The sequence below is a fragment of the Sus scrofa genome, chromosome 3 (assembly GCF_054392235.1).
Source record: "Sus scrofa isolate SSC_HxYL_T2T_F1_AM1 chromosome 3, Sscrofa_HxYL_maternal_Yorkshire_Landrace_v2.0, whole genome shotgun sequence".
NCBI classification, from domain to species: domain Eukaryota; kingdom Metazoa; phylum Chordata; class Mammalia; order Artiodactyla; family Suidae; genus Sus; species Sus scrofa.
Window position 1 is genome coordinate 34005457 of NC_139385.1, and position 14947 is coordinate 34020403.

At 49.1% G+C, this 14947-nt stretch overlaps 1 protein-coding gene across 11 annotated transcripts in view; it reads left to right on the top strand.

The window, feature by feature from the left end:
• The first annotated feature begins 2773 nt into the window (after positions 1–2773).
• Positions 2774–14947, top strand: part of ABCC6 (ATP binding cassette subfamily C member 6) — a 100104-nt gene continuing 87930 nt past the window's right edge. For all 11 annotated transcript variants that reach the window (XR_014840716.1, XR_014840715.1, XR_014840718.1 and 8 more), the window contains exons 1-6: positions 2774–2879; positions 3772–3954; positions 6136–6261; positions 6450–6578; positions 9992–10117; positions 11541–11602. Coding sequence is in view for 4 of the 11 variants with exons in the window: in XM_021086559.2 (XP_020942218.2) it covers positions 2847–2879; positions 3772–3954; positions 6136–6261; positions 6450–6578; positions 9992–10117; positions 11541–11602 (659 nt within the window). In the remaining 7 variants the exon portion in view is untranslated. The remainder of the gene's footprint in view (positions 2880–3771; positions 3955–6135; positions 6262–6449; positions 6579–9991; positions 10118–11540; positions 11603–14947) is intronic.

Here is a 14947-nt window from a genome sequence, read left to right on the forward strand (position 1 = left end):
ATTTTAAAAGGTACTTAAATTTTATTTAATCTCAGTTCTAGTAACATTTGTATAGATACAAATTTTGAGGGCCCCCCCCCGGGGGGGGTGCATGCAATTTGAATTACTCTGAATTAGCTGATACACGACTTGTCTGAAAATAAGTTCAAAAATCAGCATGTTGTTTTTTTGTCCCAAGACTGAATGTATACCATAATGTAGATGAATTAAACCGTAAGTCACCACATCAAAAGATCAAAAAAAAAAATGCTCTCCTGACCTTTGAAATTTGAAATTCTTCCATTTCAACTCCTTAAAAAAAAGAAAATGTTTTATTTTGATAGTTCTTATACTTTGTTTCTAAAGGATGAGGTAAGAGAGAAGATTTCTCACTGGAATTTGCCATTGTGGCCAAGAGTTAAGCAACATACAACAGTGAATCACAATGATTTTAAACTACACAATGGTCAAAACCTTCACAGCGGCTACATGGCATGAAACATCTACTGAGAATCTCAACCATGAGCACATCTGCTTTCTGTTTCTCACTCTGTATTCTCACTCCAAACACAGTGAGACTCAACTGTTCAATCATAAAGAGAAGGCCTTTAAATAATTGTTTTAGGAGTTCCTGTTGTGGCTCAGCGGGTCGGGAACCCGACATAGTGTCCACGAGGGTGCAGGTCTGATCCTTGGCCTTGCTCAGTGGGTTGGGGATCCAGCATTGCACGTAGGTCACAGATGCTGCTTGGATCTGACGTTGCTGTGGCTGTGGTATAGACCTCAGCTGTGGCTTCAATTCGACCCCTAGCCTGGGAACTTCTATATGCCACAGGTGTGGCCATAAAAAAAATAGTAATAATTGTTCTATTTTTTGAGGTTCATTACTTATAATTACAATTAATACAGATCCCCTTTATCTAACATAAATCCCTGGTTTGTCTTAGCAAGTCATCAGGGAGTTGAAAGCCATCAATTAGAAAATGTTGGCATATGGAATCGTCTTATCTTACGGAATGGGCAAATGAGGCCGAGAGAGGGAAAGAAACTTGCCTAGGGCTCTGCACGCAGCCATGTACTATTCAGAGAGCTGGACAGTAGGCTTTAGGATGCCTGAGTTCTGTTCCTGGCTCACCTGATTTCCTCTGTGTTCTTCCTGCCTTCCTGACCATTCCCCCTCAAACTTTCGCCATTCCCCTCAAGTTTGTCTTTTTTTTTTTTTTTTTGTCTTTTTACGGCCCTATGCACGGCATATGGAGGTTCCCAGGCTAGGGGTCAAATCAGAGCTGTAGCTGCCAGCCTACGCCACAGTCACAGGAACGCGGGATCTGAGCTGAGTCTGTGACCTAAACCACAGACCCTTAACCCACTGAGCAAGGCCAGGGATCAAATCTGCATCCTCGTGGATGCTAGTCAGATTCGTTTCTGCTGAGCCACAACAGGAGCTCCTCAAGCTCCTGATGTTTACAAAGGAATAAACATCAGGACCATGGCAGTGCTGATTGGAGTGAGGGTTGTAGGAAGAGGGGGCTCAAGCCTCCCCATAATTTCCATCAGCCGCCACCAAAACCACCTCAAAGAAGCGGACGCTATCGGAATGTAAACAGCAGACCTGCCACACTCAGCTTCAAGACAAATCCTTGGACATTTTGTGTCCCTGCTCTTCCAGAAGATCCAAGTAGGAGGACAGCTGAAAGCAGACCAGGGTTGGGACAACTCAGAAAGAAAAGGGTAAACAAGCCGGGGAGTCCACTCTGTTAGAGCCCAGAGACATCAACCAGGCAGCCTGGAGAGCACAGCAGGTTTGCATTCTTCACGCCAGCTGAGCACCTGTGCTCGTCTGTCTGAAGAAAGCTCTTTCATTCTTATCTTGAAATGAATACATGCTCCATGCTCGTTGCAGAAGGAAAGAAAAGGGAAGGAAAGGGGAAAGAAAAGAAAACGAGGATTCCCATGATGACTGCTTTAGGAGATTTCCTTCTCTTTATCTATGCATATATGTTACATAGAGTCATTTCCAAAAAAAACAAAACAAACAAACAAACAAAACTCATGGCTGGGGACACACCTTGCTTTAAGACCCAGAAGAAGAAGGTAAATGACTTGACTTTCTTCCCCCCTTTTCCCAACTTAAGCACAGACTTTTCTCTGCAAAAATTCCATAGACTCTGTTGTATCATAATCTCTTTTTTTTTTTTTCACTTAGCATTTAGAAATCGTCTTTCCACATTAATATATTTCTGCAATGGCCCTTTGGGCCACTGCTTGGTAACCTGGTGTGAAATAATCATACTAATTAATAATAGGCAACATCTGTGTGCCTGGCACTCACTGTGTTAGTGCTTTATTAGTAATCTTTTTAAAATCTTCCCACCACCCTAGAGCCAGACAATGTCCATCCCGCAGGTGAAGAGACTGCAGCTCTAACCTTAGCCCGGTCGTCCCCCCCCCCCACCGCCCCATCTTCCACACCAGCTGTGGGACCCTGAGCATGTGCGCACCTGTTGGGTTCATTTATCAGAATAAATTCCTGGAATTGCTGGTCCACGGTATTCGGGAAGTTTGGGATGACATTTCTTGCAGGGGGAAGGGGGATTATTCAGGTATGTCACTGTATTTTCTGGGGCTCGGGGGGGGGGGGTCCCCTCCCTTCTGCCTGCTGGGTCCTCCCCGAGCGCCCCTCCAACCACGAGCCTTGGTTCACCTCTTCGCGCCCCACCCCCTGCCGCGCGCCGGACCTTGCCCCGGGGCCTTGCAATCCCGGAGCTCCAATCCCCGCCCCTTCCCCCAGCCGGAGTGAGGCCAAGGAAGCTGTCCGGGGACCCACCGACAGCCTGACGGACGGACAGACAGACGGACGGCTCCCGATGGCCGCGCCCGCCGAGCCCTGCGCGGGCCCGGTGAGAGTCCCCTCCCAGCCCGCCCTCCTCTCCTTTTCCGGCTCAGAGATCTCTTGGGCAGTTCTCTCCCGCTACGATACAGGGGAGGAGAGAGACCCCCCAAATTCCTGGCTGCCCGGCAGGGAGGAAACCTGCCAGGCCAAAGGCAGGGGAGGGCGACCCCCTTCACCAAGCTGGTCCTGAGAGGAGCCCAGCCCGTTAAAGGGGCCTCCAGACCTCAGAGCTACAGGACCCTCCCCTCACCCCCCCAACCGCTCGGGTTCCTGTCTCTCATCAAAGGACTCTAGCGGGAGGGTGGCAGCGATAACAGCAGGGAGAGAATTAAAGCAGCCCTGTCCTGTAAATGTCACATTCAGACTTCTTGGATAAGAGAAAGCCAGCAAAAAGTCTGAGATAGGAGTTACAGATCCAGACCCCACAGTAGAACAAGCTCCCTGGTCAAACAGGCCAGCATGGGGTCAGCTCTGCCACTTCCTATTTGTGTGGGCCTGAAGGAGGCTGGGCCCCTCCTTGTGCCTCAGTTTCCTGGTCTATGAAATGGGGATGGTAACACCTACCATCTAGGGTATTATAAGTCTATGCCCAACACTCATCAAGGACCCAGCTGCCTCGGTTCAAATCCCATCGCCACCACTGTCCAGCTGGGTGACATCAGCCAAGTTACTCAACCTCTCTGGGCCTCAGCTTCCTCATCTGCAAAATTAGTAGGGTTAATTGCATCTACCTCATAAGACAGGTGTTGGAGTTACAGGAGTTGAGAACACGAAGTACCCTAGAGAGTGCTCAGGCCATTGGCATGGGAATGATCCAGAGAGTTGCCTGTTCCCCTGGGCAGGTGAGTTTGGGACCTCTGTGTTACACCAGCCTAAGGGTCGCCGTGGTGTTCCCCCAGGTCTGGAACCAGACGGAGCCTGCGCCTGCCGCTGCCCACCTGCTGAGCCTGTGCTTCCTGAAAACGGCAGGGGTCTGGGTGCCCCCCATGTACCTCTGGGTCCTCGGCCCCATCCACCTCCTCTACATCCACCGTCATGACAAGGGCTACCTCCAGATGTCTGCCCTCTTCAAGGCCAAAATGGTAGCCGCTGCCCCTGGGAGCCTGTCACCAGACTATGGGAGGGGCGTGGGGGGAGCAGGCAGAGACCTCAAACTGGACACTCCTTCTATCAAGGGGCACATCAGGTGGGGACAAGAAGGGAACCTGTTAATCAAACAGAAGGAGACCCCAGAGACTACAGAGGTAAAGGCAATAGAATAGATTCTCACAGGTCTGGTAGTAATGAAAACCTTACATCCACAGACACACCTCCAGACGACACCCACACATCCAGGTTATGACCACCATGGCTTGGCATCCCCCAAAATGTGCCATGTCTACTCCTGGGATATATTAGGTGGTTTTAGAGCCAAGCTAGGTTGAACCTTTTCAATGTTTAACAGTTATGCATTGATTTTTGTGTTTCCCCGCTGGCACTACTAAAGAACAGTTCTCAAAATTGTTATCTATTTATTTTACAGTGTTTGAAAAACACTGGCAGGAGTTCCCACTGTGGCGCAGTGGGTTAACGATCTGACTTGTCTCTTTAGAGGTAGGGGTTCAATCCCCTGCCTGGTGCAGAGGATTAAGGATCTGGTGTTGTCACAGCTGCAGCCTAGGGTCGCAGCTCCAGCTTGGATTGGATCCCTGGCCTGGGAACTTCCTTATGCCTTGGGGGCAACCAAAAAAGAAAGAAAGAAAGAAAAGAAAAACACTGGCATTACAAGTGTGAGCCTTTCTGCTCATCCTGCCCTTCTCCAAACTTCGGCAAGAACAGCCTCCAAGGCTCATTCATTCCCAGGCCACCCTCATTCATTTTTCAACCTGTTGCCAGCCACCTATCCAGGGTCAGCACAGTCTCCTTAAAGGGCCAGATACATGACTGAGGCTTTGTGGTCATGTGGTCTCTGTCCTCACCAAGCAATCCTGCTTTTGCAGCAGGAAGGCAAACCACAGACAACAGCAAAGAAATGGACATGACTTTGTATCAATTAAAGTTTATTTATAGTGACTGAAATTTGCATTTTATAGACTTTTCAGTGTCATGACATAGTAGACTCTTGAAAGTTTTGTTCAACAATTGAAAAAATGTCAAAACCATGCTTTGTTCAGAGGTGATATGAAAACAGCAAGTTACACTCAACCTGGGGGGGGTAGTTTGACCACTGCTTGAGATTAACCCAAGCATGTTGGGTTTTTTTGTTTTTTGTTTTGTTTTGCTTTTTAGGGCCACACCTGCGGCATATGGAGGTTCCCAGACTAGGGGTCGAATTGGAGCTGTAGCTGCCAGCCTACACCACAGACACAGCAACCCAGGATCTGAGCCACATCTGTGCCCTACACCACAGCTCATGGCAACACTGGATCCTTGACCCCCTGAGCAAGGGCAGGGTCGAACCTGCAACCTCATGGTTACTAGTGGGATTCGTTTCCACTACACTGCAACAGGAACTTCCCAAGTGTGTTTGTTCTATAGTTTCTCCAATGTGCCAGGTCTGTGTGTGCACACTCTTACTTTCTTGATTCCTCTCATTCAAAAGAGAGACCGGTGCATCTTGGGAAAGGCCTGGGGACATTCCAGTCCCAACAGGGAGTCCTTCCTTCCTTCTTTCTTTCTTTCTTTCATGTCTTTTTAGGGCTGCACCCTGGGCATATGAAAGTTCCCAAGCTAGGGGTCCAATCAGAGCTGTAGCCGCTGGCCTACACCACAGCCATAACAATGCAGAATCCGAGCCACATCTGCGACCTACACCACAGCTCACAGCAATGATGCATCCTTAACCCACTGAGCAAGGCCAGAGATCAAACCTGCATCCTCATGGATACTCATCAGGTTCCTTGCTGCTGAGCCATGATGGGAACTCCCCTTCCTTGATTGACTAGTAAAGACTGAAAGAGACTTAAAGAGGTTATCATTTTTTCACCCGGAGAGTACATTTCATTCCATGATGTTCCTTCATCCCTAAAGCATCCTCCTGTGCCTCATGGGAGCACCATTGTTGTTTTGGAAACCACTGACTTGGCGCTGGCCCTTGTGGTGCATTATTTATGTGACAGTTAAATGTCGAGATTGATCTGCATCATACTGGCACAGTTTAGTGATAACATTGGTACCTTACAGTGCCCCTTCCAGAGCCACTGTCCTTTTGGACATGGGGTCACTGTCCAGTTGGCCACCATCTTTCTTTCCCCCACCAGTCTTACCCAAGCCTGTTTCCCCAGGTGCTTGGGTTTGCCCTCATAGTCCTGTGCACGTCGAGCGTGTCTGTGACTCTTTGGAGAATCCATCGGGGAATGGCCCAGGCCCTGGAGTTCCTCATATACCCCACCGTGTGGCTCACCACGATGGTAAGTGACACACCCAGACCTGTTGATTGTTCCTGGCTGCAGCTTTTCCTGCCCTGGTGGAGAGTGTGGGGCAGGGGGTGGGGGTGGGAGTGGGGATCCCTGGGATGGGGTCCCTCCCTTCTCCTCCCCCACCCCCTGCCCCTGGCCACCTCCCACCTGAAGAGGCCCATCCTGATTCTCTCACCCAGAGCTTCGCCGTGTTCCTGATCCACTTTGAGAGGAAGAAGGGGGTCCAGGCGTCAGGGGTGCTCTTTGGGTACTGGCTGCTCTGCTTTCTCTTCCCAGCCATCAGCGCCGCCCAGCAGGCCTCGCAGGGGGTAAGTGGGGGCCTGGGCCACCTGGGAACCAACATGGCAGTTTCAGCCTTGGGTGGCCTCCTCCCTCCTCTCTTTCCACCAACAGCTTATGCTCTACGCAAAGACCCATGCACCACAGTCACTCAAAGTGACACCCCAGTGCACTCGCTCATGGAGAAGGACCCATCATCCCATACCTTTTTTTATCAATACAAATGCCCATTGTCAGAGTTCCCGCTGTGGCACACAATGGGTTAAGAAGCTGACTGCAGGAGTTCCCATTGTGGCTCAGTGGTAATGAACCCAAATGGTATCACAGGCTCGATCCCTGGCCTCGCTCAGTGGGTTAAGGATCCAGTGTTGCCGTGAGCTGTGGTGTAGGTTACAGACGCGGCTCGGATCCCGCGTTGCTGTGGCTGTGGTGGAGGCCAGCAGCTGCAGCTTCAATTCGACCCCTAGCCTGGGAACCTTCATACACCATGAGTGTGGCCCTAAAAAAAGACCAAAAAAAAAAGAGTCTGACTGCAGCACCTCGGGCTGCTGGGGGGTTCTACCCCTGGCCTGGAGCAGTGGGTTCAAGGATCCAGCATTGTCTCAGCTGCAGCATAGGCTTCATCCCTGGCTGAGAACTTCTATATGCCATGGGTCTGGCCATAAAAAACAAATCCCATTGTCTTGCACACTCACATCACACACTTTACTTGCACAGGGTTATATGCCCCCCTTTCATGCACCACACAACCACAGACTCCAAAACATCACACACACACACACACACACACACACACACACACACACACACACCCCTTTCCCTGCACACATCCACTCACACTTGCTGCCACCCAGGTGTGGCTATGGCTTCAAGTTCCCACAAATGCCCACACTCACACACAGTCACACACCCCTCCCACACACTGCCTGGGCACTGACACACTGTCAGTTCAAAACCTCAGGAGTTTCCAGGAACATTCGAAACAGGCCCCTTACAACAGAGACCCAAAAAGGAGGCAGCCACTGCAGAGTGATGGGTGACAACGTTAACAAGCAAGGGAACGCGAGGCTTGTCTTGGGCTCTGCAAGATGAGATCTCGGCACCCGCCCGCCAGCATCTCAACAATTTACAGAGAGGCTTTAATGGGGTTCAGTCACATGTATTGTCCAGATGGTCTTCTCAGCACATTGCTCTTTCAAGCCTGCATTCCCCCCCCCTTTTTTAGGGCCGCACCCACAGCATATGGAAGTACCCAGGCTAGGGGTCAAATCGGAGCTACAGCTGCCAGCCTACACCACAGCCACAGCAACATGGGATCTGAGTCGCATCTGTGACCTACGCCACTGCTCACAGCAATGCTGGATCCCCGACCCACTGAGCAAGGCCACGCATCCTCATGGATACCAATCATATTCGATTCCACTGCGCCACAATGGGAACTCCAAAGCTACCTCCTTGAAGTAGTTTCTGGTGCAGGTCACTCTTATGACCTCTGGATGACCTCCTCTAACACACACCTGAGCTCACTCTTACTCCAAGCACATGCACCTTTCTCCTCCCTCTCACCTGTTCTCACCCTCGCCCGTGCTCCCGTGCATCTGTATTTACACACTCATGTTGCGCCCTCACCCATGTGTGCTTCCCTGCCTGGAATGCAGCATTTCTGTGTTGGGAGGCATGATCTACAAAGAGAAATATGTCAAACAAATATAGAAACAATGCTCTGGGGAATAATGTATTTGGAATATCCACCTGCCTACTATCTGCCCTCCAGAACCCAAACCAAAACCAGAAAAGTATAAAAATTCAGAAGGGAAACTGGGATTTGAAACTAGGGCTCTTGTTTTAAGCCACAAAACCTCAACTCCCGCTAGCTTAAGGGAAAAAAGTCCAAAGGAATCTGTGAGCTCATGTATGTGGCACCTGCTGGGCATAGCTGGCCCAGGCACTCAGGTAACACCACCGGATCTCCATTTCTCTCTGTGTCTTGGCTCCGCCTTGTCAGCATTGTTCTCCAGTAAGGTGGCAGAAAGAGCCCCCGTTGCTCCAGACTTATGTTGCACCAGCGTAGCAAACCCAGTTGAAGATCTCCCAATGGCTCCAATTCTCATTGGCCCAGCATGGGTCCTGTGTCCTGTCCTAACCCAATCACAGTAGCCGATGGGGGACTAGAACGTATTCACTGGTCAGGCCTCCATCACCTGCCCACCCCCTGAGGTGGAGTCAGTTCTGCATAAACCATATACCTGAGCGTGGGGGAAAATAAGGGTGCTCTGGCAAGAAGGGGCAGGGGATGTGAAAGCCATCTTGGCATGGCACAGAAGCGCCTGATCTGGAGCAGATCATCTGTGTGGCCTTGAGCAAAGTACTATCTCTTCTTTGAGCCTTGGTTTCCCAAAGAGTAACGGAGAGCAAGTAAACCCCAGTGAGGGCAGAGTGGAGAGGGACTTGATAAGACAGTGTGTGTAGGAGTTCCCATTGTGGTAACGAACCCGACTAGTATCCATGAGGACTCAGGTTAGATCCCCGGCCCAATGGGTTAAGGATCTGGCACTGCCGTGAGCTGTGGTGTAGGTTGCAAACCTGGCTCGGATCCTGAGTTGCTGTGGCTGTGGTGCAGGCAGCAGCTGCAACCTGGATTTGACCCCTGGCCTGGGAACTTCCACATGCAGCAGGTGTGGCCCTAAAAAGACATTAAAAAAAAAAAAAGAAAGAAAGAAAAGGGCAGTGTGTGAAGACACTGGGGCATTCCCTGGTGGTCTAGTGGTTGGGGTTTGGCACTTTCGTCACTGAAGCCAGGGTTCAATCCCTGGTCTGGGAACTGAGATCCCAAATCAGGTTGCTGCACACGGTAGCCAGAAAAAAAAATGCAGGTAAATGTTGGTGATGAACTGTAGTCCCATCAAAAATAAAGCAAGCAAAACACCCCCACCCTACCCCCAAAATCAAGTCGTAGAACTACTCCGCCATTTAGAAGAAAAATTGTTTTTTTTTTTCAAAAAGCCTCAGCATGTACCCAAGGTGGAGTAAATGCTCCGTGAAACCAGCTCCCTTAAACCAGAGAACACTGACCCCAAGGGAGTGAGATGGGAGAGTGGGGTGGGGACTCCTTTATAGCACAAGGAGAAAGGCAAAGTGTCCCATTAACTCATGTCTCGGTGGCCAAGGCCAGTTATCACCTGGCTTGAGGGCAAACACCTGCCTGCCCTGTGTATGGACAGCATATGCTTAAGCCAGGTGTTCCTAAATCAGGAAAGCTGGGGGCCTTGACTTTCACACCTGGCGGCTCCAGCCCCCCTTCCTGGGCACTGCTCCCAGCATCAGAACCTCGCTCAGCCTCCACCACTGCCCCCCTTCCTGTCACTCCCCCCCCCAACCCCCCGCCCAGCCTCCACCCCTCATGAGCCCAGACTCAGTGGGATTTCTGCTTTCTCTCCCGCAGGACTTTCAGGGTGACCCCTTCCGCCACCTGTCAACCTACCTGTGCTTGTCTCTTGTTGGGGCACAGTTTGCACTGTCTTGCCTGGCCGATCAACCGCCCTTCTTCCCTAAAGAGCCCCCGCAGTCTGTAAGTCACCACGTCTCCAACTCAGTGCCTTGCCTGATCCTCTTCTGGTCCTCATTCCCCCAGGTGGGGGAAGGGAGTGAAACTAGAACCCCAGTCTTTCATCTTCTTCATTCAGCCGAAGGCGTATGACATGTCTACTCTGTACCATGGGTTGGCCAACTCTTTCTGTCCAAGACAGAGAACATTTTAAGCTTTGTGGGCCACTTGGTCTCCGTATAGCACTACTCAAGTCTGCCTGTGTAAAGAGCAGACACAGACAATATGTCAACAAAGGAGCATGGCTATGTTCTAATAAAGCTTTATTTGCAGCAACAGGCAGTGGGCCGGATTTGGCCTGGGGGCTGTAGTTTGCCAACTTGCTCCATGCCCAAGCTGGGTACAGAGGATCTATGGTGAACAGGCAATATTTCTGTCCTCATACCTCTAATAACCAAGTAGGGAGCCAGACATTAATCACACGATTATACAAATGCATGGAAAATTACAGCGGGATGGGTCATAAAGATTCAAGATTAAAGTGACTTGCCCAACAGAAGTGCTCCACAGGAGAAGTCATGGTCCATGAGAGTTTACAGCAGGTAACACTGAATAAGTCTGTGAAATCAGGAAAGAAGTCTCTGAGAAACAGTTGCTCTGAAATCATCTAAAAAGATGCTCATGACTTGAATAACTAAGTTGAAATTCAAATAGGACTTTTTTCCCTATGAAAGTGCCAGAGGAGTTCCTGCTGTGGCCACAGTAGATCTGACCGCAGCGGCTTGGGTCCCTGCAGAGGTGCAGGTTTGATTCTTTTCCTGGAACAGTGTGTTAAAGGATCTAGCACTGCTATAGCTGAAGCATAGGTCACAGCTGTGGCTCAGATTCAGTTCCCTGCCCTAGAATTCCATATGCCACTGGTGTGGCCATAAAATAAAGTTTTTAAAATGTGGCAGAAAAAAAAATAAAAATTGATAACAAGCTGTGATGGCAAAGGTGAGGTGAAATGGGCACTCTCCTTTCCTATTGGTGAAGAGTATAAATCTGTGCAGTCTGCCTGGAGTTACTGGTAAAAATCTCAAGACAGTCCCTCTTCACCTTCACTGAGGAATATTGTTGAGGACGTTATAGCCTGTGTCATGCATGATCCTTGCTTGGAGAATTTCTTGGTCTCAGTATCAATAAAGTTGTCCTGAGCAACTCTTAGTTCTTACCTCATAGACCCTTTCAGTTCTGTGGCCGAACCCCTTTTTGCCTTGCCTGCCAGGAAGCACCAAGCTCTTTAGTATCTACAGTAGATAAGTAGGTACGGCATCTCAGTGGACACTTTCAGTTTTATGCTCATCCTCAGTTCATCCTGTCTTCCTGCCCTTTGTTCTTCTTGCTACGTGCTGGCGATGGATGATGAGACCAAGTCCTTCCCCTTCCCACAACTTTGTCTTTGCAGAATCCATGTCCAAAGGCAGGAGCCTCCTTCCCCTCCAAGGCCATGTTCTGGTGGGTTTCTGGGTAAGTAAAGCAGCAGGCGAGGGGCTGGGGGGGGGTGCTCCCACCCACCTGCATTTGCTGCTCTTCTTGGTCACCACAGCTCTGCTCCCAGGAGGCTTGCTGCCAAGCCTACCAAGGTCAGCCAGGTTCTCTCCATCCCAGCCTCCAGGCTTCCCTCTCGGATAACAGTGTGTCCATCATCCACATCCCATTCCCACTCGTTCACTGGAGTAAGATCTGGGTGTAAATCCTGGCTCCATCTCTTAGCTGACCGTATCACAAATATTCAGTCTCAGTTTTCCCCCTCTGTAAAATGGGAACAACTCTACTCTCATTAAACGTAAAGGGCTTAGTGCTTGAACATAGAAAGAGGCTCAATAAAATCATACCTCTATCAATTAAGTCATTCCACCAACATGTAATAAGCACTTACTATGTATAAGCATGGAGGGTGAGGAGGTAAAAGATCAAATCTTTACTCACTTAGAGGCTCCCAGGCTGGTGGAGAAGACAGATGTTTCTCCAAAGTCAACACACCAGGCGCTAAGAATGTGCCCGCCTACTGTGCCCCCTCCTGATCACAGTGCAGTCAGATCACAATAGCACCTGCATTTGAATCCCAGCCCCACCACTTGCTGGCTGTGTGACCTTGGGCAAGCTACTTAACCTCTCTGTGCCTCAATCGCTGCACCTGTAAAATGAGCATTATAATATCATCTACCTCAGAGTGAGTTTTTTTTTTTTCTTTTTCTTTTCTTTATTTTATTTTATTTTATTTTATTTTGCCACACTTGCAGCATATGGAAGTTCCTGGGCCAGGGATTGAATCTGAGTCACAGCTGCAACCTGCATTGTAATGCTAGATCCTTAACCTACTCTCCTGAGCCAGGGATGGAACCCACGCCTCGACAGCAACCCAAGCCACTGCAATTGGATTTGTTTTGTTTTGTTTTATTTTGAAGGAATATCCCTTTACAGGGGTCCTTCATTTTTTAAATTTAAGGGCCGCACCAGTGGCATATGGAAGTTCCCAGGTTAGGGGTTGAATTGGAACTGCAGCTGCTGTCCTACACCACAGATACAGCAATGCCAGATCTGAGCCATGTCTGTGACCTACACCACAGCTCACGGCAACACCAGCTCCTTAACCCACTGAGCAAGGCCAGGGATCAAACCTGAGTCTTCATGGATCTTATTTGGGTTCGTTACTGCACCACAGCAGAACTCTCCTCATAGGATTTATTTATTTATTTACTTATTTACTTATTTATTTATTTATTTGTCTTTTGTCATTTTAGGGCCACACCCACGGCATATGGAGGTTCCTAGGCTAGGGGTCTAATTGGAGCTGTAGCCGATGGCCTACACCACAGCCACAGCAACTCCAGATCCGAGCCACGTCTGCAACCTACACCACAGCTCAAGGCAACACTGGATCCTTAACCCACTGAGCAAGGGCAGGGATCGAACCCACAACCTCATGGTTCCTGGTCGGATTCGTTTCTGCTGTGCCACAACGGGAACTCCCTCATAGGGTTTTGAGGATTAAATAAGGTAAAGTTTGTGAATCACTTAGAACAGGGTCTGGCCCACAATAAGTATTAAATTATAAAAAGTAGTTGTTAAATAAATGAAGAGAAGGAGACTCAGGGGGTGTGGAATTGGTGAAAAGAGCCGAGAAGCTTGCTAAACCTCTCTAGAGAGAATCTAACCCTCTCTTCCCCAAATGTCAGCATTTATGGACCATTCGTCAAGTTTTTTGCCTTACTGGGATATCACTTAATGTTTTTTCCTTTAAAACAACTCACTTTTTCTACTTTAATAACCTTTTAAAAAGGAAACTTTCTATCACTACCAAAATCAGAAAAATCTAGAATCCCCAGCAAAGTAGAATGCCAAAATTAATTTCAGTGAAAACCAAGTATAGTGAATAATTTCTGGATCCAGACTGTTGCTTGCCTGAGTTCACTCTGTGTTAGAAAAGGGGGCTTGGAAAGAGTCAAAGAGGAGCTTTTAAGAGCAGCTCCAAACAAGACTTTCTCGTGGGTGTCACGAGAAAGATTAAAGAGAAAGAAAGTAACACTCCCGCTGTGGAAGTCTGCAGTAGTTAATTTCATTTGTGTACATATTGGTTCAAAAGCTGGCCCCAGTAGGAATTGCCGCTGTGTAGAAACGGAAACAAATCGGACTAGTATCCGTGAGGTGGCAGGTTCGATCCCTGGCCTTGCTCAGCGGATTAAGAATCCGGCATTGCTATGAGCTGTGGTGCAGGTCGCAGATGTGGCTTGGATCCCACGTTGCTACGGCTGTGGTGTAGGCTGGCAGCTACAGTTCTGATTCGACCCCTAGCCTGGGAACGTCCCTATGCCATAGGCGTGGCCCTAAAAAGCAAAAACAAATAAAAAACTGGCCCTGGTAGACAGAGGGCAAGGAGAGGGGAAAGAAAGAGGCATCCACTTTGGGTTGGTAGATGGAGGGCTTACCAAGCAAGGGAACTCACATGTGAGGCTTGTCTTGGGGGCTGCAAGCCTAGTAGATCTCCAACCTGCCCGTCAGAATTTCAACAGTTTGTAGAGACGCCTAAATGGGGTCCAATCCTATATACCATCCACATGGTCTAATACTTATTTTCCCAAGGTTGTGTCCTTGAAGTAGCTCCTAGAGTGGGAACACTGGGCAGAATGCACATTCCCAAGACAGAGGAGGGCTGAGGAGCCTCAGACTGCCTGGGTCCAGCTGGTGGGTCCACCAGTGGTCATGTCCTCTCAATGATCCCTCCAACAATGCACCAAGTCATCTCATGTGCTCAGAAATACACCAAGTACCCAGAAATACTTTCATTTTAAGGTGAGACCTTAAAAGTTCTCATTTAATGGACCTCAATGGACCTCAGTTTTCACTGAGGTCCGTTAATGGGAAGTGACTTGCTCAAGGACACAGAGCTGAGAAGTCGTGATTTTATTTGACACATCTTGTGCCCTGTACTAGGAGGCAAGAATACAGAGCAGGAGGGATCAAGGCAAGTACTGCCTGTGCCCCCATGGGGTTTCTCATCCAACAGATGAGAAAGGTTAAATAAATAATCAGACCAAAAAAGGAAGAAAAAGCTCAGGAGACTAGATCTTAAAGTGAGGGAGTCTACCTGAACTGGGGGTTGGGAAGGAGGTCATCAAGCGGAACTTTAAGAAAATCATGTCTAAGCCCAGAGGTGAAGGACAAGTGAGAAGTGGCAGGGGAGGAGTTGTAAGCAGAGCGACCTGCATGTGCAAAGGTCCTGAGGCCAGGTGGCTGGAGCAGTAAGCAAAGAGGAGAAATGGGGATGTTTAAAGCTGACGGAGGGAGTTCCCACTGTGGCCTTGCCAGTTA